At 47.9% G+C, this 23,337-nt stretch overlaps 1 protein-coding gene across 1 annotated transcript; it reads right to left on the bottom strand.

Annotated features, from left to right (window-relative positions):
• Positions 1–23,337, bottom strand: ube2g2 (ubiquitin-conjugating enzyme E2G 2 (UBC7 homolog, yeast)). Its single transcript, XM_071340703.1, has 6 exons — positions 23,131–23,337; positions 22,744–22,779; positions 21,064–21,109; positions 10,009–10,127; positions 3,982–4,122; positions 1–650 (listed from the first exon to the last, which is right to left on the bottom strand). The coding sequence occupies exons 1-6, from the start codon at positions 23,171–23,173 to the stop codon at positions 538–540; spliced, it is 498 nt and encodes a 165-aa protein (XP_071196804.1). The 5' UTR covers positions 23,174–23,337; the 3' UTR covers positions 1–537.

Here is a 23,337-nt window from a genome sequence, read left to right as displayed (position 1 = left end):
TTCTCACAAACACTTTTTATTATTTATTTACTATTTCGAATGAGTCACAGCACCTATTATGTAGCCATATTGCAGAGTGAATGGCATTCTGGGTAGTAACACGCTAAACATATTCCTTTGGATAAAACAATATAAAGTGCTTGAGAGAGAGAGAGGGGTGTGTGACAACGGAACCAAACGGGTCATTTGAGTCAAATGATTTTTGTGGGTTCATCGTACCCATGGAAACCGCCAGAGATGGAACCATCAGTCATCTGCCGTATCCATGCCTACCAGCTAGTCTAATTGTCACTGTAGTCTCCTGTAACTTCCTGGTTGTGACAACTTCCTGTCCTGGTGACATGTTGGGTGAAATGGAAGCGGTAGGTTGGAAACCTTACAGATTAGATCCAGACAGAGGTCCCAGATGACACACCGTTCCCTTCATAGTGCACTACTTTTTGACCAGGGCTCATAGGACTTTGGTCTAAAGTAGTGCGCGCTATAGGGAATAGGGTGCCATTTGGGACGTAAGTAGAGAATGTGATGTGGTTGTTATTAGAGTCCCAGGGACTTGCGGACGATCTGTTGGGCCAGGCTGTAGAACTGGTCTCTGTCCTCACGCCACATCTTGGAAGCGTCTACGTTCGCTCCACTCTCATCATTGGGCTCTGGAGGGAAAAGGTAGAGGAGAAGAATGGCTTATTTACACTCACTTGGACATTTTAGTGGCAAATACCAAACTTCAAATTAAAACAACAGCGCCAACATTAGGTTTCAAGTATGTCAATTTATGTTGAGTGAACTGGCCTGTTCTGAGGTTGAGATGGCTACAGTACGTAGAGAAAACAGACTGTAGTCTGGAGCAGAGAGTCTACAGGAAGAGGCCAGGGGCTGTAGCTCTATTCACATTGTTCCTAAAGGGTTCTGTCTGCCTCCCATTGCTCCTAAAGGGTTCTGTCTGCCTCCCATTGCTCCTAAAGGGTTCTGTCTGTCTGTCTCCCACTGCTCCTAAAGGGTTCTGTCTGCCTCCCATTGATCCTAAAGGGTTCTGTCTGTCTCCCATTGCTCCTAAAGGGTTCTGTCTGCCTCCCATTGCTCCTAAAGGGTTCTGTCTGCCTCCCATTGCTCCTAAAGGGTTCTGTCTGCCTCCCATTGATCCTAAAGGGTTCTGTCTGTCTCCCATTGCTCCTAAAGGGTTCTGTCTGCCTCCCATTGCTCCTAAAGGGTTCTGTCTGCCTCCCATTGCTCCTAAAGGGTTCTGTCTGTCTGCCTCCCATTGCTCCTAAAGGGTTCTGTCTGTCTGCCTCCCATTGCTCCTAAAGGGTTCTGTCTGCCTCCCATTGCTCCTAAAGGGTTCTGTCTGCCTCCCATTGCTCCTAAAGGGTTCTGTCTGCCTCCCATTGCTCCTAAAGGGTTCTGTCTGCCTCCAATTGCTCCTAAAGGGTTCTGTCTGCCTCCCATTGCTCCTAAAGGGTTCTGTCTGTCTGCCTCCCATTGCTCCTAAATGGTTCTGTCTGTCTGCCTCCCATTGCTCCTAAAGGGTTCTGTCTGTCTGCCTCCCATTGCTCCTAAAGGGTTCTGTCTGCCTCCCATTGCTCCTAAAGGGTTCTGTCTGCCTCCCATTGCTCCTAAAGGGTTCTGTCTGTCTGCCTCCCATTGCTCCTAAAGGGTTCTGTCTGTCTCCCATTGCTCCTAAAGGGTTCTTTCTGTCTCCCATTGCTCCTAAAGGGTTCTGTCTGTCTGCCTCCCATTGCTCCTAAAAGGTTCTGTCTGTCTGCCTCCCATTGCTCCTAAAGGGTTCTGTCTGCCTCCCATTGCTCCTAAAGGGTTCTGTCTGCCTCCCATTGCTCCTAAAGGGTTCTGTCTGTCTGCCTCCCATTGCTCCTAAAGGGTTCTGTCTGCCTCCCATTGCTCCTAAAGGGTTCTGTCTGTCTCCCATTGCTCCTAAAGGGTTCTGTCTGCCTCCCATTGCTCCTAAAGGGTTCTGTCTGCCTCCCATTGCTCCTAAAGGGTTCTGTCTGCCTCCCATTGCTCCTAAAGGGTTCTGTCTGCCTCCCATTGCTCCTAAAGGGTTCTGTCTGCCTCCCATTGCTCCTAAAGGGTTCTGTCTGTCTGTCTCCCATTGCTCCTAAAGGGTTCTGTCTGTCTGCCTCCCATTGCTCCTAAAGGGTTCTGTCTGTCTCCCATTGCTCCTAAAGGGTTCTTTCTGTCTCCCATTGCTCCTAAAGGGTTCTGTCTGTCTGCCTCCCATTGCTCCTAAAAGGTTCTGTCTGTCTGCCTCCCATTGCTCCTAAAGGGTTCTGTCTGCCTCCCATTGCTCCTAAAGGGTTCTGTCTGCCTCCCATTGCTCCTAAAGGGTTCTGTCTGTCTGCCTCCCATTGCTCCTAAAGGGTTCTGTCTGCCTCCCATTGCTCCTAAAGGGTTCTGTCTGTCTCCCATTGCTCCTAAAGGGTTCTGTCTGCCTCCCATTGCTCCTAAAGGGTTCTGTCTGCCTCCCATTGCTCCTAAAGGGTTCTGTCTGCCTCCCATTGCTCCTAAAGGGTTCTGTCTGCCTCCCATTGCTCCTAAAGGGTTCTGTCTGTCTGTCTCCCATTGCTCCTAAAGGGTTCTGTCTGCCTCCCATTACTCCTAAAGGGTTCTGTCTGCCTCCCATTACTCCTAAAGGGTTCTGTCTGCCTCCCATTGCTCCTAAAGGGTTCTGTCTGTCTGTCTCCCATTGCTCCTAAAGGGTTCTGTCTGTCTGTCTCACATTGCTCCTAAAGGGTTCTGTCTGTCTCCCATTGCTCCTAAAGGGTTCTGTCTGCCTCCCATTGCTCCTAAAGGGTTCTGTCTGCCTCCCATTGCTCCTAAAGGGTTCTGTCTGCCTCCCATTGCTCCTAAAGGGTTCTGTCTGCCTCCCATTGCTCCTAAAGGGTTCTGTCTGCCTCCCATTGATCCTAAAGGGTTCAGCCCGCCCGTAGCCCTGCCCGCCCGTAGCCCTGCCCGCCCGTAGCCCTGCCCGCCCGTAGCCCTGCCTGCCCGTAGCCCTGCCTGCCTGTAGCCCTGCCTGTCACCACCATCATTATGTCTCAAGTCTTTGTGTGGTGACGTGATACCAGACAGCAGAGTAATAAAATATCTCCTCGGTCTTAAACTCCCTCTGGAGTGTCAACACGCTCTGTCACGTTCTTAATCGCACAGCGTTGTCAATCTTTCTGTTGGTAAATCCAGAGCGTCTCGCTCTCAGAGCATACGCTGGACAGTCTGACCGAGGAGTTGAGTTGAGTTGGAGTGTCCTGACCACATAACAGCAGTCAGGCAGGTAGCCTAGTGGTTAGAGCGTTGGGCCAGTAACCCAAAGGTCGCTAGATCGAATCCCTGAGCTGACAAGGTAAAAATCTGTCGTTCTGCCCCTGAACAAGACAGTAAACCCACAGTTCCCCGGTAGGCCGTCATTGTAAATAAGATTTTTTTTCTTAACTGACTTGCCTAGTTAAATAAAGGTTAAATTATTACTTTAAAAAAATGTAAAAGCACCCAGGCTAACGTTGGCGAGCTAGCTACTTCCAGACACTCTGACCTTTTCACTCGCTCTAGCAGAGCTGATTAGGCTGTTTTCATGTCATCCAGTTAGTGACTGTAACTGTGTGACTGGCACCTGTAATAACAACAAGCACCAGGTCTTTTCATCCGTTACTTTTAAATTCATCCGTTATTCTGCACTCGGGCACTCTCAAACCAGAGTGCTCTGAACTCAGATCACACTGCCAAACGCAGCCCATAATGTTCAGGAAGCACCTGTCTGACGGACAGGCCAGGGATGCATTTATTAGGCAACAAACAGAACAAAACTGGGAGGGAATACATGAAGTTGTCCAATAAGAAACGCTTGTTTTTGGTTTTCCGCTGCAAAACGTTTTGCTACGGTGTGACTTAATGAACACGGCCATAATGTTGAGGTAGGTAGGGACTGACCTGCTAACATGCTGACTACAGACAGTAGGATCTCTCAGTACTGACCTGCTAACATGCTGACTACAGACAGTAGGATCTTCTCCACACTCTGGACAGGACTCCATCTCTCAGCACTGCTCTCGTAGCCCATTGGGTCGTCTCCTGGAGCGTGCAGGATAGAGATGCACACACGGCCATCTGGGTAAACTGAAGAGAAGGAGAGAGGAGAACACAACCAGTAGACACAGGATCACACGGTACATGACACAAACCCAGTAACTGAAGGCTGTATGTAGCCTGGTAGTACTTTCATTTTGATGAAAAGCATATTTTTATTTCAGTACAACTGTGGCCCTGAGGTCGCTTTTTTATGTATTTATTTAACCAGGTATTTATATATTATATATATATATAACCCTAATCCTTTATTTAACCAGGTAAGCTAGTTGAGAACCAGTTCTCATTTACAACTGCAACCTGGCCAAGATAAAGCAAAGCAGTGCGACACAAACACAGAATTACACATAAACAAATGTCAGTCAGTAATACAACATAAAAATCTGTATACAGTGTGTGTAAATGAAGTAAGGAGGTAAGGCAATAAATAGGCCATAGTGGCGAAGTAATTACAATTACACTGGAGTGATAGATGTGCAGATGAGGATGTGCAAGTAGAGATACTGGTGTGCAGAAGAGCAGAAAAACTAAAACAAATATGGGGATGAGGTAGTTGGTTGGCCTATTTACAGATTCTCTGCAGCTGTACACAGCCATCGGTAAGCTGCTCTGACAGCTGGTGTTTAAAGTTAGAGAGGGAGATATGAGTCTCCAGCTTCAGTGATTTTTGCAATTCGTTCCAGTCATTGGCAGCAGAGAACTGGAAGAAAAGGCGGCCAAAGGAGGAGTTGGCTTTGGGGATGAAATATACCTGCTGGAGCGTGTGCAACGGGTGGGTGTTGCTATAGTGACCAGTGAGCTGAGATAAGGTGGGCTTTACCTAGCAGAGACTTGTAGATGACCTGGAGCCAGTGGGTTTGGCGACGAATATGAAGCGAGGACCAGCCAATGAGAGCATACAGGTCGCAGTGTTGGGTAGTATATGGGCTTTGGTGACAAAACAGATGTCACTGGGATAGACTGCATCCAATTTATTGAGTAGAGTGTTGGAGGCTATTTTGTAAATGACATCACCGAAGTCGAGGATCGGTAGGATAGTCAGTTTTACGAAGGTATGTTTGGCAGCATGAATGAAGGATGATGCTTTGTTGCGAAATAGGAAGCCAATTCTAGATTTCATTTTGGATTGGAGATGTTTGATGTGAGTCTGGAAGGAGAGTTTACAGTCTAACCAGACACCTAGGTATTTGTAGGTATTTGTAGTCCACAAGTCAAAACCGACCAGAGTAGCGATGCTGGACGGGCGGGCAGGTGCGGGCAGCGATCGGTTGAAGAGCATGCATTTACTTTTACTAGTATTTAAGAGCATTGGGAAGCCACGGAAGGAGAGTTGTATGGCATTGAAGCTCGTCTGGAGGTTTGTTGACACAGTGTCCAAAGAAGGGCCAGAAGTATACAGAATGGTGTCGTCTGCGTAGAGGTGGATCAGAGAATCACCAGCAGCAAGAGCGACATCATTGATGTATACAGAGAAAAGAGTCGGCCCGAGAATTGAACCCTGTGGCACCCCCATAGAGACTGCCAGAGGTCCGGACAACAGGCCCTCTGATTTGACACCCTGAACTCTGTCTGAGAAGTAGTTGGTGAACCAGGCGAGGCAGTCATTAGAGAAACCAAGGCTGTTGAGTCTGCCGGTAAGAATACGGTGATAGACAGAGTTGAAAGCCTTAGCCAGGTCGATGAAGCAGGCTGCACAGTACTGTCTTTTATCGATGGCGGTTATGATATCATTTAGGACCTTGAGCGTGGCTGAGGTGCACCCGTGACCAGCTCGGAAACCAGATTGCATTGCGGAGAAGGTACGGTGGGAATCGAAATGGTCGGTAATCTGTTTGTTAACTTGGCTTTCGAAGACCTTAGAAAGGCAGGGTAGGATAGATATAGGTCTGTAGCAGTTTGGGTCTAGAGTGTCTCCCCCTTTGAACCCCCGACACGAAAGAGAGGTTTGACAGACTAGTAATAGGGGTTGCAACAATGGTGGCGGATAATTTTAGAGAGGGTCCAGATTGTCTAGCCTGGCTGATTTGTAGTGATCCAGATTTTGCAACTTTTTCAGAACATCTTCTGTCTGGATTTGGGTGAAGGGGGGGGGGGGGGGGGTCGGGCAAGCTGCTGTGGGGAGCGCAGGGCTGTTGATCGGGGTAGGGGGGAGCCAGGTGGATAGCATGGCCAGCCGTAGAAAAATGCTTATTGAAATTATCAATTATAGTGGATTTATCGGTGGTGACAGTGTTCCCTAGCCTCAGTGCAGTGGGCAGCTGGGAGGAGGTGCTCTTATTCTCCATGGACTTTACAGTGTCCCAGAACTTTCTGGAATTAGTGCTACAGGATGCAAATTTCAGTTTGAAAAAGCCTAACTGACTGTGTGTGTTGGTTCCTAACTTCTCTGAAAAGTTGCATATCGCGGGGACTATTCGAAGCTAGTGCAGTCAGGGTGTTTTTGTGCTGGTCAAGGGCAGTCAAGTCTGGAGTGAACCAAGGGCTATATCTGTTCTTAGTTGAATTTGGGGGGGGGGGTGTAGTAGGGGGTGACAGAGAGAGACAGACAGTGAGAGAGAGAGAGAGAGAGAGAGACAGACAGACAGACAGACAGACAGTGAGAGAGACAGACAGTGAGAGAGACAGACAGTGAGAGAGACAGACAGTGAGAGAGACAGACAGTGAGACAGACAGACAGACACAGACAGACAGACAGACAGACAGAGAGAGAGACAGACAGAGAGAGACGGGCTGGAGATTGGATTTCAATCTAAATCAGGGCCGTCCTGCTTCTGGTGAATCAAAGCAGCCCGTCAGTTCTACCAGCCACCACCACAGACCACTGTAATACAGCAGATCAGATCCCATCTACTCTGCTAGGCCATGGAGGGAGAGAGCAAGAGTCTTCCAAATGGAACCCTATATAGTGTCCCTGGTCAAAAGTAGTACACTATATAGGGAATAGGGTTCTATTTGGGCCTCTCCCAGGGATAGCGATCTGTCCTCCCAGCAGCCAGCAGGCTGATAAAGTGCTTCCTGTTTGCAATGTGTTATCTTGTGGCTAGCCTCAATTTCCCCCTGAGCCCTCACCATGCCACATCACATGCCACAAGAGAGAAATGTTACAGTCGCAGATACAACATAGACTATCAGGGCTAAGGGGGGGGGGGGGCTGAGGTGGGGGGGGGGCTGAGGTGGGGGGGGGCTGAGGTGGGGGGGGCTGAGGTGGGGGGGGGGCTGAGGTGGGGGGGGGCTGCCAGAAGATCCTGTTTTAACGCTTTCCCCTCGGACCACCCAGGCCTGAGCCATCCAGTACCTCACGTCACAGTTCTCAGATATGGCGGAGGAGAGAAACATCAGCGTTACAGATGAAGCACAGAATAAAGGCCTCTGGGAGAAGATCTGGGCAGATGGTGGGTGAGGCAGTGGGGCTGACAAGAAGCGAGGGCTTTTAAAAGAGGCCCGCGGGGGTTTAATCTCTTTGATTATGCTTCTACTGCTGACTGGCAGCGTAGCAAAACAAAGCAACTGCTCATGTTCAACAACATACTAGAAGTATCACGTTCCAAGAGTCATTTTTACTGAATGGGATTCACACCTTGGAGGTTAACACCCAATATTGGATGTTTCAAACTGTCAGGATCTGGTCTTTGTGGGGGTGAAAAGCAAGGTAAGGTACAATGTCCCAGTCTATGCCCTACACGGACACGTACTAAACATACACACACAGGCCTTCTCACAGTATCTAGCTGGCTCTCTGCCAGGACAGAACAATAGTGCCAGGTTAGTCTCTACTGTCTTACAAACACGTAAGAAACCTCAGAGTGGTGTCCAGGGACTGCCGGCCTCTAATTATCACAACCAACTCATCGTCAGACAAGCCACAGCAGAGGCACTAGTTACAGCACAGAACAGGGCTCTCCTCTCCACACATGGGTTCAAATACTATTTGAAATCATTGACAATACTTTATCTGGGCTTGATTGAGCTTACCTGGCTTAGGAACCAATACAATTGTCAAAACACCACCCAATCTGGCACATTCATGCAGGCCAAAGCAAATGCCACAAGTATTTGAAGGATTTCAAACAGTATTTGAACCCAGATGTGGTGCTCTCTTCCCCCTGGGAGCAGCACAACACCACCACTGATTCTGTCCGCTCTCATATTGAGGTGTCCCAGGCATTGACAGGTATTAACAGGCATTGACAGGTATTAACAGGTATTGACAGGTATTAACAGGCATTGACAGGTATTAACAGGTATTGACAGGTATTAACAGGCATTGACAGGTATTAACAGGCATTGACAGGTATTAACAGGTATTAACAGGGCAGGTATTAACAGGTATTAACAGGGCAGGTATTAACAGGTATTAACAGGGCAGGTATTAACAGCTCTATGGGTTCTCTATGGGTCCTGAGCTCTCTGGGTTCTCTATGGGTCCTGAGCTCTCTGGGTTCTCTATGGGCCCTGAGCTCTCTGGGTTCTCTATGGGTCCTGAGCTCTCTGGGTTCTCTATGGGCCCTGAGCTCTATGGGTTCTCTATGGGCCCTGAGCTCTATGGGTTCTCTATGGGCCCTGAGCTCTATGGGTTCTCTATGGACCCTGAGCTCTCTGGGTTCTCTATGGACCCTGAGCTCTCTGGGTTCTCTATGGGTCCTGAGCTCTCTGGGTTCTCTATGGGTCCTGAGCTCTCTGGGTTCTCTATGGACCCTGAGCTCTCTGGGTTCTCTATGGGTCCTGAGCTCTCTGGGTTCTCTATGGGTCCTGAGCTCTATGGGTCCTGAGCTCCATGGCTTCTCTATGGGTCCTAGTTCAAAACGAGTGCACTACATAGTGTAAAGGGTGGCATTGAAGACAGTCTATCCTGTTGCTGCCGTCTGTTAACACTGACGTTGTGTCCCAAATGGAACCATATTCCTGTTATAGTGCACTAGCCTGTACGGGGGGGCCCTGATCGTGCACTAGCCTGTACGGGGGCCCCTGATCGTGCACTAGCCTGTACGGGGGCCCCTGATCGTGCACTAGCCTGTACGGGGGCCCCTGATCGTGCACTAGCCTGTACGGGGGCCCCTGATCGTGCACTAGCCTGTACGGGGGCCCCTGATCGTGCACTAGCCTGTACGGGGGCCCCTGATCGTGCACTAGCCTGTACGGGGGCCCCTGATCGTGCACTAGCCTGTACGGGGGCCCCTGATCGTGCACTAGCCTGTTACTGTGGTTTAACTTTGGTTTTGTAAAGCTGCCTTGCAGATGGTCAAGCACAGGTTTGTAAACTTACAAATGCCTGGCGTAACGTGCCCAAAAAAAAATGCTTTAAGTCTTTCTGTATGAAAGGCTGCTAACTAAACTGACCAGGAGACAACGCACGTTGTCGCTCTGTAAAGCTGCCGTCAGACCTTTAGCCCCCACCTGGCCTGCATCATATACAGTTACACCCAACGCCTCAGCAGGGTGGATAGAGGAGGCTGAAGCCGGCACCCTTCACCTTTAATGTGTGTCAATATCCATTAGTCCTTGATGTGGGCTCTTCACTACCCCTGCTCTCCCTCCATGCCATCCTCAACTCCCTGGCTGTGTCCCAAAATGGCAACCTAATCCCTCGATAATGCACTACTTTAGACAGGCAGACAACTTGAGACTGAGTTAGGGAAGTCAGACAGCAACATGTACTGTCCCATCAGACTGAGTTGGGGAAGTCAGACAGCAACATGTACTGTCCCAGGACCATTCTTCAAAAAGTGGCTACTTTGAAGAATCTTAAATATAAAATATATTTAGATTTGTTTAACACTTTTTTTGGTTACTACATGATTCCATATATGTGTTATTTCATAGTTTTGATGTCTTCACTATTATTCTACAATGTAGAAAAACCCCCTGGAATGAGTTGGTGTGTCCAAACTCAAATGATACGTTGATATGTTGACTTACTGTTTGGGTGAAACATGTCACAGGTGAACCTCATTTTAGGAGGGCTGAGGGGGTAGTCCGACGGGAAGGAGAGGAGGGCTGGGAATACTCCGCCCTCAAAACACGTGTCCTCAGGACCCCTGGTTAGAAAACACACGCAGGTCGGGTTAGTTAGGCCGGAGACGTGATAAATCATTTACAGCTCAACGGGTGATGCATTCTGCACCTGCACATTTTTTCGTCATATGGATTAGAAATGGAAAGCGTTTTTCTATGGACATGGGTCAGATGTCAAAGGTAATGAAAAAAAAAAAGGCAACTTAATCGTGAACCACATATTACATAGGCACTTCTGATCTGAGCAGAAAAGTAGCAGAAAGCTGTGAAATCCAAGAGAAACATTTTAACGCCACCATGATGTGTCTTGACATCAGCTTCATGTTGAACCACTATCCGGTAGACCAAACCACTCAACAGCCTAAAACCTACTAGGTCCTGCTCTGGTCTCCAAGGGGGAGGTGATGCTCTGTTCTCCAAGGGGGAGGTGCCGCTCTGGTCTCCAAGGGGGAGGTGATGCTCTGTTCTCCAAGGGGGAGGTGCCGCTCTGGTCTCCAAGGGGGAGGTGATGCTCTGTTCTCCAAGGGGGAGGTGCCGCTCTGTTCTCCAAGGGGGAGGTGATGCTCTGTTCTCCAAGGGGGAGGTGCCGCTCTGTTCTCCAAGGGGGAGGTGATGCTCTGTTCTCTAAGGGGGAGGTGCCGCTCCGTTCTCCAAGGGGGAGGTGTCGCTCCGTTCTCCAAGGGGGAGGCGTCGCTCCGTTCTCCAAGGGGGAGGCGCCGCTCCGTTCTCCAAGGGGGAGGCGCCGCTCTGTTCTCCAAGGGGGAGGTGATGCTCTGTTCTCCAAGGGGGAGGTGCCGCTCCGTTCTCCAAGGGGGAGGCGCCGCTCCGTTCTCCAAGGGGGAGGTGCCGCTCCGTTCTCCAAGGGGGAGGTGATGCTCCGTTCTCCAAGGGGGAGGTGATGCTCTGTTCTCCAAGGGGGAGGTGATGCTCCGTTCTCCAAGGGGGAGGCGATGCTCCGTTCTCCAAGGGGGAGGCGATGCTCCGTTCTCCAAGGGGGAGGTGCCGCTCTGTTCTCCAAGGGGGAGGTGATGCTCCGTTCTCCAAGGGGGAGGTGCCGCTCTGTTCTCCAAGGGGGAGGTGATGCTCCGTTCTCCAAGGGGGAGGTGATGCTCTGTTCTCCAAGGGGGAGGTGATGCTCTGTTCTCCAAGGGGGAGGCGCCGCTCTGTTCTCCAAGGGGGAGGCGCCGCTCCGTTCTCCAATGGGGAGGTGATGCTCTGTTCTCCAAGGGGGAGGTCCCGCTCCGTTCTCCAAGGGGGAGGTGCTGCTGATGTAAGGCTCTGTGGACAGCCAGTGGCTGCGTACCAAATGGAAATGTTCCCACAAGGCAGTGCTTTCATTAGACTGCTGTATCACATGCTGGGGCAGGCAGGGTATTCAGGGGAGGATTAGGCAGAGATGCATGCTAATTATAAGGATCAAAACACTTCATAGACCCTCTACACTGTGGTCACATAACACAGGACAGTTAGTCAGATATACAATCATCTCTACACCAAGAGTATTTGCACTGGCTAGATAAGCTAGAATTTCCCTTTAAATGTACATTATTCATATTACAATTAGTTTTCAATAGGTTTAAAAGCATGGCTACTGGCTAGACAAGGAAACGTGAGGGACAGTATAACAGGAGGGACAGTATAACAGGAGGGACAGTATAACAGGAGGGACAGTATAACAGGGGGGACAGCATAACAGGAGGGACAGCATAACAGGAGGGACAGCATAACAGGAGGGACAGTATAACAGGAGGGACAGTATAACAGGAGGGACAGTATAACAGGAGGGACAGTATAACTGAAGGGACAGTATAACAGGGGGGACAGCATAACAGGAGGGACAGCATAACAGGAGGGACAGCATAACAGGAGGGACAGCATAACAGGAGGGACAGCATAACAGGAGGGACAGCATAACAGGAGGGACAGCATAACAGGAGGGACAGCATAACAGGAGGGACAGCATAACAGGAGGGACAGCATAACAGGAGGGACAGCATAACAGGAGGGACAGCATAACAGGAGGGACAGCATAACAGGAGGGACAGTATAACAGGAGGGACAGTATAACAGGAAGGACAGCATAACAGGAAGGACAGCATAACAGGAGGGACAGTATAACAGGAGGGACAGCATAACAGGAGGGACAGCATAACAGGAGGGACAGTATAACAGGAGGGACAGTATAACAGGAGGGACAGCATAACAGGAGGGACAGCATAACAGGAGGGACAGTATAACAGAGGGGGGACAGTATAATAGAGGGGGGACAGTATAACAGGAGGGACAGCATAACAGGAGGGACAGCATAACTGGAGGGAGGGACAGCATAACGGGAGGGAGGGACAGCATAACGGGAGGGAGGGACAGCATAACGGGAGGGAGGGACAGCATAACGGGAGGGACAGCATAACGGGAGGGACAGTATAACAGGAGGGACAGTATAACAGGAGGGACATCATAAAAGGGGGGGAACAGTAAAACCAGAGGGACAGCATAACTAGGGGGACAAAACATGGCTTTGCATGTCATCATTGTTACTTAATATACAGTAAAATACAATTCATAAAGTACTCAGACCCCTTCACTTTCCATATTTTGTTATGTTATTATTCTAAAACGGATTAAATCATTTCCCCCCCTCATCAATCTACACAAAATACCCCAAATAAAAAACGTAAATGACATTTACATCAGACCCTTTACTCAGTACTTTGTTGAAGCACCTTTGGTAGCGATTACAACCTCAATTCTTCTTGGGTATGACACTACAAACTTGCACACCTGTATTTGGGGAGTTCCTCCCATTCTTCTCTGCAGATCCTCTCAAACTCTTTCAGGTTGGATGGGGAGCGTCGCTGCACAGCTATTTTCAGGTTTCTCCAAAGATGTTCAATCGGGTTCAAGTCCGGGCCACTCAAGGACAATCAGAGACTTGTCCCGAAGCCACTTCTGCATCACACATTGCAGTGTGCTTAGGGTCCTGTTGGAAGGTGAACCTTCACCCCAGTCTGAGGCCCTGAGTGCTCTGGAGCAGGTTTTCATCAAGGATCTCTCTGTACTTTGCTCCATTCATCTTTCCCTTGATCCTGACTAGTCTCCCAGTCCCTGCCGCTGAAAAACATCCCCACAGCAATGATGCTGCCACCACCATGCTTCACCGTAGGGATGGTGCCAGATTTCCTCCAGACGTGACGCTTGGCATTCAGGCCAAAGAGTTCAATCTTGATTTCATCAGACCAGAGAATCTAGTTTCTCATGGTCTGAGAGTCTTTAGGTGGCTTTTGGCAAACTCCAAGCAGGCAGTCATGTGTCTTTTACTGAAGAGTGGCTTCCGTCTGGACACTCTACCATAAAGGCCTGATTGGTGGAGTGCTGCAGAGATGGTTGTCCTTCTGGAAGGTTCTCCCATCTCCACAGAGGAACTCTGAAGCTCTGTCAGAGTGATCATCGGGTTCTTGGTCACCTCCCTGACCAAGGCCCTTCTCCCCCGATTGCTCAGTTTAGGTGGGGGTCCAGCTCTAGGAAGAGTCTTGGTGGGTCCAAACTTCTTCCATTTAAGAATGATGGAGGCAACTGTGTTCTTGGGGACCTTCAATGCTGCAAACATTTTTTGGTACCCTTCCCCAGATCTGTGCCTCGACACAATCCTGTCTCGGAGCTCTACGGACAATTCCTTCAACCTCATGGCTTGGTTTTTGCTCTGACATGCACTGTCAACTGTAGGACCTTATATAGGCAGGTGTGTGCCTTTCTAAAAATCAGGACAGTTCAAGCTCACCACTTCACCCCCAAAAAACAACGATTAAAACATCCATAAATCAATAACCGGATGGAATTCTCCACCGCATTTAAAAGATAAGACTCAGCGAAAGGACGTTGCCACGAGCAGCACCAGACATGGAGACGCAACACTTCACTGTCACACAGTATCTGAGCACGTGCACGGGTTGGCGTCACGCCGTGTACAGCGTTGTAGCCAAGGAACTAAAACAGAAGAGAAGTTGAGCCGCGCGTTTCAATGCTCTTAGCTGTTGAACCCACTATGAGGTTCACTTTTTGAATCTTCGTCGCATCACTGAGTCTACCTTTAACTTCTTTGATATAGGGGGCAGCATTTTCACTTTTGGATGAATTGCGTGCCCATAGTGAACTGCCTCATACTCTGTCCCAGATGCTAATATATGCATATTATTATTACTATTGGATAAAAAAAACACTCTGACGTTTCTAAAACTGTTTGAATGATGTCTGTGAGTATAACATAACTCATATGGCAGGCAAAAACCTGAGAAAAAATCCAAACAGGAAGTGAGAATTCTGAGACTGGTCGATGTTAAAGTCATCGCCTATTCAATTCCCTGTAATATATGGATCTGTTTGCACTTCCTACGCCTTCCACTAGATGTCAACAGTCTGTAGAATGCTGAATGAAGCCTCTAGTGTGATGTGGGGCCGGATGGGAGGTGTTTCAGTCATTGGTCTGGCAGATTGCCAGTTCTTGGTCAGGCGCTTTCCTCATGATATCGCCTTGCGTTCCATAACTTCTACAGACATGAAGGAATGCTCCGGTTGGAACATTATTGGATATATATGATAACAACACCTATCACAGAGAAGTTAACAGGCAAATCGTTGGGGGGCTTTAAGGCCTGCCAATCAATCATTAATCATCGACTTCACAGCCAATCAGCTGTCCCATCTAATTTCCTTAAGAGTTAAAACCCGGGACGGACACGGCAACATCCGTGTTTTGATTGGCTGAGTTAGAAGCACTTAAACAAATCCTTATCCGATCACCCAGCCACCAGATCAGCTGATTGACAGGCAGGTTCTGATCATATCAATTCTGTTAGTTGCACTCCTTGTTCCTAATAGCCTGAGTCCCAGTCTGTTTGTGCCATCATACCACCAACTCTTTGTCACACACTGTCATGCCAAACATCAGAGTTGACAAGTGCACAAACATATATCTGGGTTCAGGCTACCTCATTTGCTGAACTAAATATCTTACTCATAGAACTTAAAAAGGCCAAACTGAGGAAGGCCTTAAAAATGGTCAAAGACCCCAGCCAGCCCAGTCATAGACTGTTCTCTCTACTACCGCATGGCAAGCGGTACCGGAGCGCCAAGTCTAGGACAAAAAGGCTTCTCAACAGGTTTTACCCCCAAGCCATAAGACTCCTGAACTAGGTAGTCAAATGACTACCCAGACTATTTGCATTGTGTGGATGAAAGGCGGGTGGGTTTAGAGATCATTAAATATTGTGTGGATGAAGGGTGGGTTGAATAAAGAAAAACAATACCCCCGAAATATCCATAAATGTATAATTCTCGTACAATTTATATCTATTGCCTACATTTAGTGCATAAGCCTAAGCTTTAAGGCCTAACTTTACGCGAACCAAATAGCCTACAATCACATTCGGGAACGTGCAGAAACAGTTCATGTCGATCCACTGAGCCAAAAAGGACGATGCCGGAGATTCATTCAATAAGAGAAAAGATGTGAAATGGAGAGTTGAAAATAAAGAGAAGGGAGTGACAGAAAAGTAACATTTAACCCATCTAAACAGAAGGCTACGGTTCCCTTGACGTGCCATAGGCCTATCTGAAGTCCCCGTCTTGTGACTGTCTAATCTGTATAGCTCCTCAGATCATCACCACATAGCCAGGACTGCTATCATCCTCTTATACTACTTCACCAAATCTTTCCCAAACGTTACTTTTCTGTCCCTCCCTTCTCTTTATTTTCAACTCTCCTTTTCACAGCTTTTCTCTTAAGAGGATGATAGCAGTCCTGGTTATGTGGTGATGATCTGAGGAGCTATACAGAATAGACAGTCACAAGACGGGGACTTCAGATAGGCCTATGGCACGTCAAGGGAACTGTAGCCTTCTGTTTAGATGGGTTAAATGGAAACTGAAATCTGGACACTGTCTATAACCTCTCACATTTTAATATTAACTCCTGCAGAATGAGTATTTCTTGCAGTAAAATGATACACCAAATGTACATTTTGACTTGGGAACAGGAGTGGGGAAATTTGATTTCTTTCTTTTAGCATCTTGAGAGAATGTGAATGTGCAGTTAGCACCTCTACAGACGGTCTTTATCAGCATCATACCAGCTGATGGTATTTCAACCAGAAAATATGGATCCAAGATGAACTGAAATCTGATCAGAAACACGTAGGGTCGTTTTCACAGCTTTCTATTTCCTTACAACCGGTCAAACTGATTTTTCACCGAAAAGCTCTTTTTGTTATTGCATTTTCTACCCGGTCCCTAAACGTGTTTGTTCCGCGAAAGAAGCAGAAATGACAGATTTACTGATGCCAACTAGATTGAGGCATTAAGGCATCATTCTGTTGAGTAAGAGTTTATTTCGTCTTCTAGGGCAACATATAATGACTGAAGAGAATCTGCATGCATCTAATTACAGACTAAGAAATTGCCGACCAAAATGTTGGCGACAAAAATGTTGCCGACCAAAAAAATATATCATATTAATGCACCCCTGTCAAAAAATTATTCTCTGACCGCCTCTGAGTCTCTGACCGATCCACCGTCTCTGACCGATCCACCGTCTCTGACCGCTCCACCGTCTCTGACCGCTCCACCGTCTCTGACCGCTCCACCGTCTCTGACCGATCCACCGTCTCTGACCGATCCACCGTCTCTGACCGATCCACCGTCTCTGACCGCTCCACCGTCTCTGACCGCTCCACCGTCTCTGACCGATCCACCGTCTCTGACCGATCCACCGTCTCTGACCGCTCCACCGTCTCTGACCGCTCCACCGTCTGACCGCTCCACCGTCTGACCGCTCCACCGTCTGACCGCTCCACCGTCTGACCGCTCCACCGTCTCTGACCGCTCCACCGTCTCTGACCGATCCACCGTCTCTGACCGATCCACCGTCTGACCGATCCACCGTCTGACCGATCCACCGTCTCTGACCGATCCACCGTCTCTGACCGATCCACCGTCTCTGACCGATCCACCGTCTGACCGATCCACCGTCTCTGACCGATCCACCGTCTGACCGATCCACCGTCTGACCGATCCACCGTCTCTGACCGCTCCACCGTCTCTGACCGATCCACCGTCTCTGACCGATCCACCGTCTCTGACCGCTCCACCGTCTCTGACCGCTCCACCGTCTCTGACCGATCCACCGTCTCTGACCGATCCACCGTCTCTGACCGATCCACCGTCTCTGACCGCTCCACCGTCTCTGACTGTAGCCTACAGCTCATTTTCTATATTAGTGGATTAGGGTTAGGTCCGGGCCCTGTTCACCGCTTCTGACCAGAACCCTCCGGGCCCTGTTCACCGCTTCTGACCAGAACCCTCCGGGCCCTGTTCACCGCTTCTGACCAGAACCCTCCGGGCCCTGTTCACCGCTTCTGACCAGAACCCTCCGGGCCCTGTTCACCGCTTCTGACCAGAACCCTCCGGGCCCTGTTCACCGCTTCTGACCAGAACCCTCCGGGCCCTGTTCACCGCTTCTGACCAGAACCCTCCGGGCCCTGTTCACCGCTTCTGACCAGAACCCTCCGGGCCCTGTTCACCGCTTCTGACCAGAACCCTCCGGGCCCTGTTCACCGCTTCTGACCAGAACCCTCCGGGCCCTGTTCACCGCTTCTGACCAGAACCCTCCGGGCCCTGTTCACCGCTTCTGACCAGAACCCTCCGGGCCCTGTTCACCGCTTCTGACCAGAACCCTCCGGGCCCTGTTCACCGCTTCTGGGCCTGGGACTGCCAGAGGCATGGCCTGGGACTGCCAGAGGCCTGAGACTGCCAGAGGCCTGGGACTGCCAGAGGCCTGGCCTGGGACTGCCGGAGGCATGGCCTGGGACTGCCAGAGGCCTGGGACTGCCAGAACGTTAACAGCTGTTACTTACTACACACTGCTGTTAGTTCCTGGAGAGCTGTGTATAGATGAGGAGTAGATATCACGAAATCAAACAGTGAAGAATGCTCTTGGTTGGTATCTCATGTCAGAGAGTTTCCCAGGGTATTGTGTAAGACAAATCACCAGGTCAAACTGAGGGGTTAGCTCCCTGCTACAGTATAACAGTCTCAAAACTATTTACATTGTTGTGTGTGTGTGTGTCCCCACCTGGACAGCAGGCCAAAACGATTGGAAATAGGTGTAAATTAGGACTTTGAATAAATGTAACACGTTTTTTTATGTTACATCCATCCCAAGGTGTTTTCATCCTAGGAAATGATCCGTTGAATACGGAAGACAATCAATAACAGGATGAAACTAGAGAAAGGCTACTAACAGCTCAATATCATCGTTTTCAATACCTTAACTTGAGAATATACAGACCCTAATATAAAAGACTATGAGACAAGCCTGGGCATCAGTCTTACCAATACCAGGACAGAGAGACATCTACAGCCCACAACTCTACACTGAAATCTCTCTGCCATTTCTGTCATGGTCAGATGTGGATTACTGTTGTGCCTAGTTGCACAGGTATCAACATAACAATGCCCATACATACATGTCCTCGATCCATTTTAAAATCAGTTAGTCAACAGTTTTAAGGCTGGATATTTTTTATTATTATTTTAAGGCAGTTTTAAGGTTGGATTGTGGGTCTCGTGCTCATTAATCAAACATCCAACAGCCACCTTTCTGACATGGAACCCAAACCGGCTGCGAGTGTGCGCCATCGTGCATAAATGTATTCCCCCCCCCCCCACACCCCACACCAGACGCGATCACGACACGCAGGTTAAAATATCAAAACAAACTGAACAAATTACATTAAATTTGGGGACAGGTCGAATAGCATTAAACATTTATGGAAATTCAGCTAGCTAGCTAATTTGTCTTATTTAGGTAGCTTGCACTTGCTAGCTAATTTGTCCTATTTAGCTAAGTTGCTGGTGCTAGCTAATTTGTCCTATTTAGCTAGCTTGCTGTTGCTAGCTAATTTGTCCTATTTAGCTAGCTTGCTGTTGCTAGCTAATTTGTCCTGTGATATCAAATCAAGTTTATTTTATATAGCCCTTCGTACATCAGCTAATATCTCGAAGTGCTGTACAGAAACCCAGCCTAAAACCCCAAACAGCAAGCAATGCAGGTGTAGAAGCACGGTGGCTAGGAAAAACTCCCTAGAAAGGCCAAAACCTAGGAAGAAACCTAGAGAGGAACCAGGCTATGAGGGGTGGCCAGTCCTCTTCTGGCTGTGCCGGGTGGAGATATAAACATTGAGTTGTTATTTTACCTGAAATGCACAAGGTCCTCTACTCCGACAATTAATCCACACATAAAACGGCCAACCGAATCGTTTCTAGTCATCTCTCCTCTTCCCAGGCCTTTTCTTCTCTTGACTTTATATTGCGATTGGCAACTTTCATAAATTCGGTGCATTACCGCCACCGACCTCGTTCGTCTTTCAGTCACCCACGTGGGTATAACCAATGAGGAGATGGCACGTGGGTACCTGCTTCTATACACCAATGAGGAGATGGGAGAGGCAGGACTTGCAGCGCGATCAGCATCAGAAATAGAACTGACTTCTATTTTAGCCCTTGGCAACGCAGATGCTCGTTGGCGTGTGGGTGCAATAATTAAATAATATAGATTTCTAAATTTATTTTGCGACGCGAGCGGTGTAGTCAGCCTGTTAAGCATCACAGGATCAGAGCTGCAAACAGAGTAATAGATGAAACCTGGGGAATCCCCACACTATGAGCTCATAGACCCCTCCAATTCAACTCTGGTATTCAAAGCCAGTTCCCAATGCACCCCTTCCCCCCAATCGTCCCATCTGGTCAAGAAAGCTCAGAATTCATCAGATTACCCATTAGTTGGACATGGAAATACACAGAATTCATCAGGTTACCCACTAGTTGGACATGGAAATACACAGAATTCATCAGGTTACCCACTAGTTGGACATGGAAATATACAGAATTCATCAGGTTACCCACTAGTTGGACATGGAAATATACAGAATTCATCAGGTTACCTACTAGTTGGACATGGAAATACACAGAATTCATCAGGTTACCCACTAGTTGGACATGGAAATACACAGAATTCATCAGGTTACCCACTAGTTGGACATGTAAATACACAGAATTCATCAGGTTACCCACTAGTTGGACATGGAAATACACAGAATTCATCAGGTTACCCACTAGTTGGACATGGAAATACACAGAATTCATCAGGTTACCCACTAGTTGGACATGTAAATACACAGAATTCATCAGGTTACCCACTAGTTGGACATGGAAATACACAGAATTCATCAGGTTACCCACTAGTTGGACATGGAAATACACAGAATTCATCAGGTTACCCACTAGTTGGACATGGAAATACACAGAATTCATCAGATTACCCATTAGTTGGACATGGAAATACACAGAATTCATCAGATTACCCACTAGTTGGACATGGAAATATACAGAATTCATCAGGTTACCCACTAGTTGGACATGGAAATATACAGAATTCATCAGGTTACCCACTAGTTGGACATGGAAATATACAGAATTCATCAGGTTACCTACTAGTTGGACATGGAAATACACAGAATTCATCAGGTTACCCACTAGTTGGACATGGAAATACACAGAATTCATCAGGTTACCCACTAGTTGGACATGCAAATACACAGAATTCATCAGGTTACCCACTAGTTGGACATGGAAATACACAGAATTCATCAGGTTACCCACTAGTTGGACATGAAAATACACAGAATTCATCAGGTTACCCACTAGTTGGACATGAAAATACACAGAATTCATCAGGTTACCCACTAGTTGGACATGCAAATATACTTTTCTGGACATTTTCTGGACTGATCATCATTCACAAGTACTACATAACCCACTGAATAGACCAAATAAAAGGAGTTTGTTTTAGTTATGTTCCTATAGTTTAGTACTAGTGAACATTTGTTTAGTTGTTTAAATACTTACATAATTAAAGCCTCCCACTCAAAGAAGTTCTCTTCATTTGCAGGGCCTGTCAAGAAATGGAAATGTGATGACATGATACGAGTCTGACTTAGTTGTTTCTGTAGCTACTAGCTAGTTAGGCTACAATCCATGACCCTACAGTAACACTACTGGTTTCTAGTCTAAACATCAACCAGAGATACACTACATGGTCAAAAGTATGTGGACACCCCTTCACATTAGTAGACTCGGCTATTTCAACCACACCCGTTGCCGACAGGTGTATAAAATTTAGCACACAGCCATGCAATCTCCATAGACAAACATTGGCAGTAGAATGGCCTTGGTGAAGAGCTCAGTGAGTAACAAACATGGCACTGTCATAGGATGCCACCTTTCCAACAAGTCAGTTCGTCAACTTTTTGCCCTGCTAGAGCTGCCCCGGTCAACTGTAAGTGATTTTATTGTGAAGTGGAAACGTCTAGGAGCAACAACAGCTCAGCCATGAAGTTGTAGGCCACACAAGCTCACAGAACGGGACCGCTGAAGAGTGGAAAAGACGTGTAAAAAGCGTCTGTCCTCAGTTGCAACACTCACTACCGAGTTCCAAACTGCCTCTGGAAGCAACGTCAGCACAAGAATTGTTCGTCGGGAGCTTCATGAAATGGGTTTCCGTGGCCGAGCAGCCGGCACACAAGATCACCACGCGCAATGCCAAGCGGGGTGTAAAGCCCACTGCCATTGGACTCTAGAGCCGTGAAAACACGTTCTCTGGAGTAATGAATTACGCTTCACCGTCACCTGGCAGTCCGACGGACGAATCTGGGTTTGACCGATGCCAGGAGAACGGTACATACACCAATGCATAGTGCCAACTGTAACGTTTGGTGGGGGAGGAATAATGGTCAGGGGCTGTTTTTCATGGTTCGGGCTAGGCCCCTTAGTTCCAGTGAAGGGAAATCTTAACGCTACAATGACATTGTAGACGATTCTGTGCTTCCAACTTTGTGGCAACAGTTTGGGGAAGGCCCTTTCCTGTTTCAGCATGACAATGCCACTGTGGACAAAGCGAAGTCCATACAGAAATTGTTTGCTGAGATTGGTGTGGAAGAACTTGACTAGCCTGCACAGAGTAGGAATTGAATTGGAAAGACGACTGCGAGTCAGGCGTAATCGCCTAACATCAGTGTCCAACCTCACTAATGCTGTTGTGGCTGTGTTCTACTACCTAAATTGGCACGACCAACCAGTGCTCCCGCACATTGGCTAACTGGGCTATCTGCATTGTGTCCCACCACCCTCTTTTACGCTACTGCAACTCTCTGTTCATCATATATGCATAGTCACTTTAACCATATCTACATGTACATACTACCTCAAAATCAGCCTGACTAACCGGTGTCTGTATGTAGCCTCGCTACTTTTAAAGCCTCACTACTGTAGGCTGTCTTTTTATTTCTTTACTTACCTATTGTTCACCTAACACCTTTTTTGCACTATTTGTTACGTGACGAAAAAACTTTGATTTGACATCCAGTAGAAAGCCTTCCCAGAAGAGTGGAGGCTGTTATAGCAGCAAAGGGGGAACCAACTCGATATTAATGCCCATGATTTTGGAATGAGATGTTCGACGGTGTCCACATACTTTTGGCCATGTAGTGTATGTTAGCTAACTGGTAATAGGCTTATATAATCTCTCACCTGCAACGATCCCCTCGGGTGGGTTTAGAGTCAGCTCTAGGATAGGGGCGAAAGTACACATTACTGTCATGATGCAACGTTAAATATGTAACGTTATTTAAGCGCTAGTCATTTAGATAAGAGGCCACAGACTAGCTACACATTGACACCCAGGAAGGCAAGTAAAAGGGTGACGTGGCAATCAGCTAATTCAAATGTAAAATGTCTGAAACTAGTCTACTGATTCTCCTGAGTTTCACTTTAATGGAAGGCAGGCTAACCGCCAGTTGCAAAACATCTCCATTTGGCTAACGATGCTAGCTAGCTAATGTTAATGACGCTAGCTAGTTAGCAGCCAGTTTATGAGTTAATGTGGCTAGCTAGCTGTCCAATATACTGAAAACTCACGCTTATACTCAGCCATCAGTCTTTTTAACGCAGTACCAGCCATTTGTAAAGAATATAGACTCAAACTCAAAAATAAAAACAGAAAAAAAACAATCACGCCTGTCTTTTGGTTGACAACGCAGCTGCTAACAGCTGATCAACTGCGCATGTCCACACTTCTGGTTTGTAGAAGTAACAAAGAGCTCCCGAGATGCAACAGCGCCACCT

Source organism: Salvelinus alpinus, chromosome 14, assembly GCF_045679555.1.
Source record: "Salvelinus alpinus chromosome 14, SLU_Salpinus.1, whole genome shotgun sequence".
Taxonomy (NCBI): Eukaryota; Metazoa; Chordata; class Actinopteri; order Salmoniformes; family Salmonidae; genus Salvelinus; species Salvelinus alpinus.
The sequence above is the reverse complement of the archived record's forward strand: the minus strand, read 5'-3'. Positions and strand labels throughout refer to the sequence as shown.

What these genes read in the sequence shown, in the direction of transcription:
- ube2g2 (XM_071340703.1), bottom strand. Translation starts at nt 23,173, where the DNA reads ATGGCTGGTACTGCGTTAAAAAGACTGATGGCTGAGTATAAGC. An exon ending in ACCCGAGGGGATCGTTGCAG is followed by an intron (nt 21,110 to 22,743) that starts GTGAGAGATTAT and finishes ATTTCTTGACAG; the next exon opens with GCCCTGCAAATGAAGAGAAC. An exon ending in TGACATGTTTCACCCAAACA is followed by an intron (nt 4,123 to 10,008) that starts GTAAGTCAACAT and finishes CCTTCTCTTCAG; the next exon opens with TTTACCCAGATGGCCGTGTG.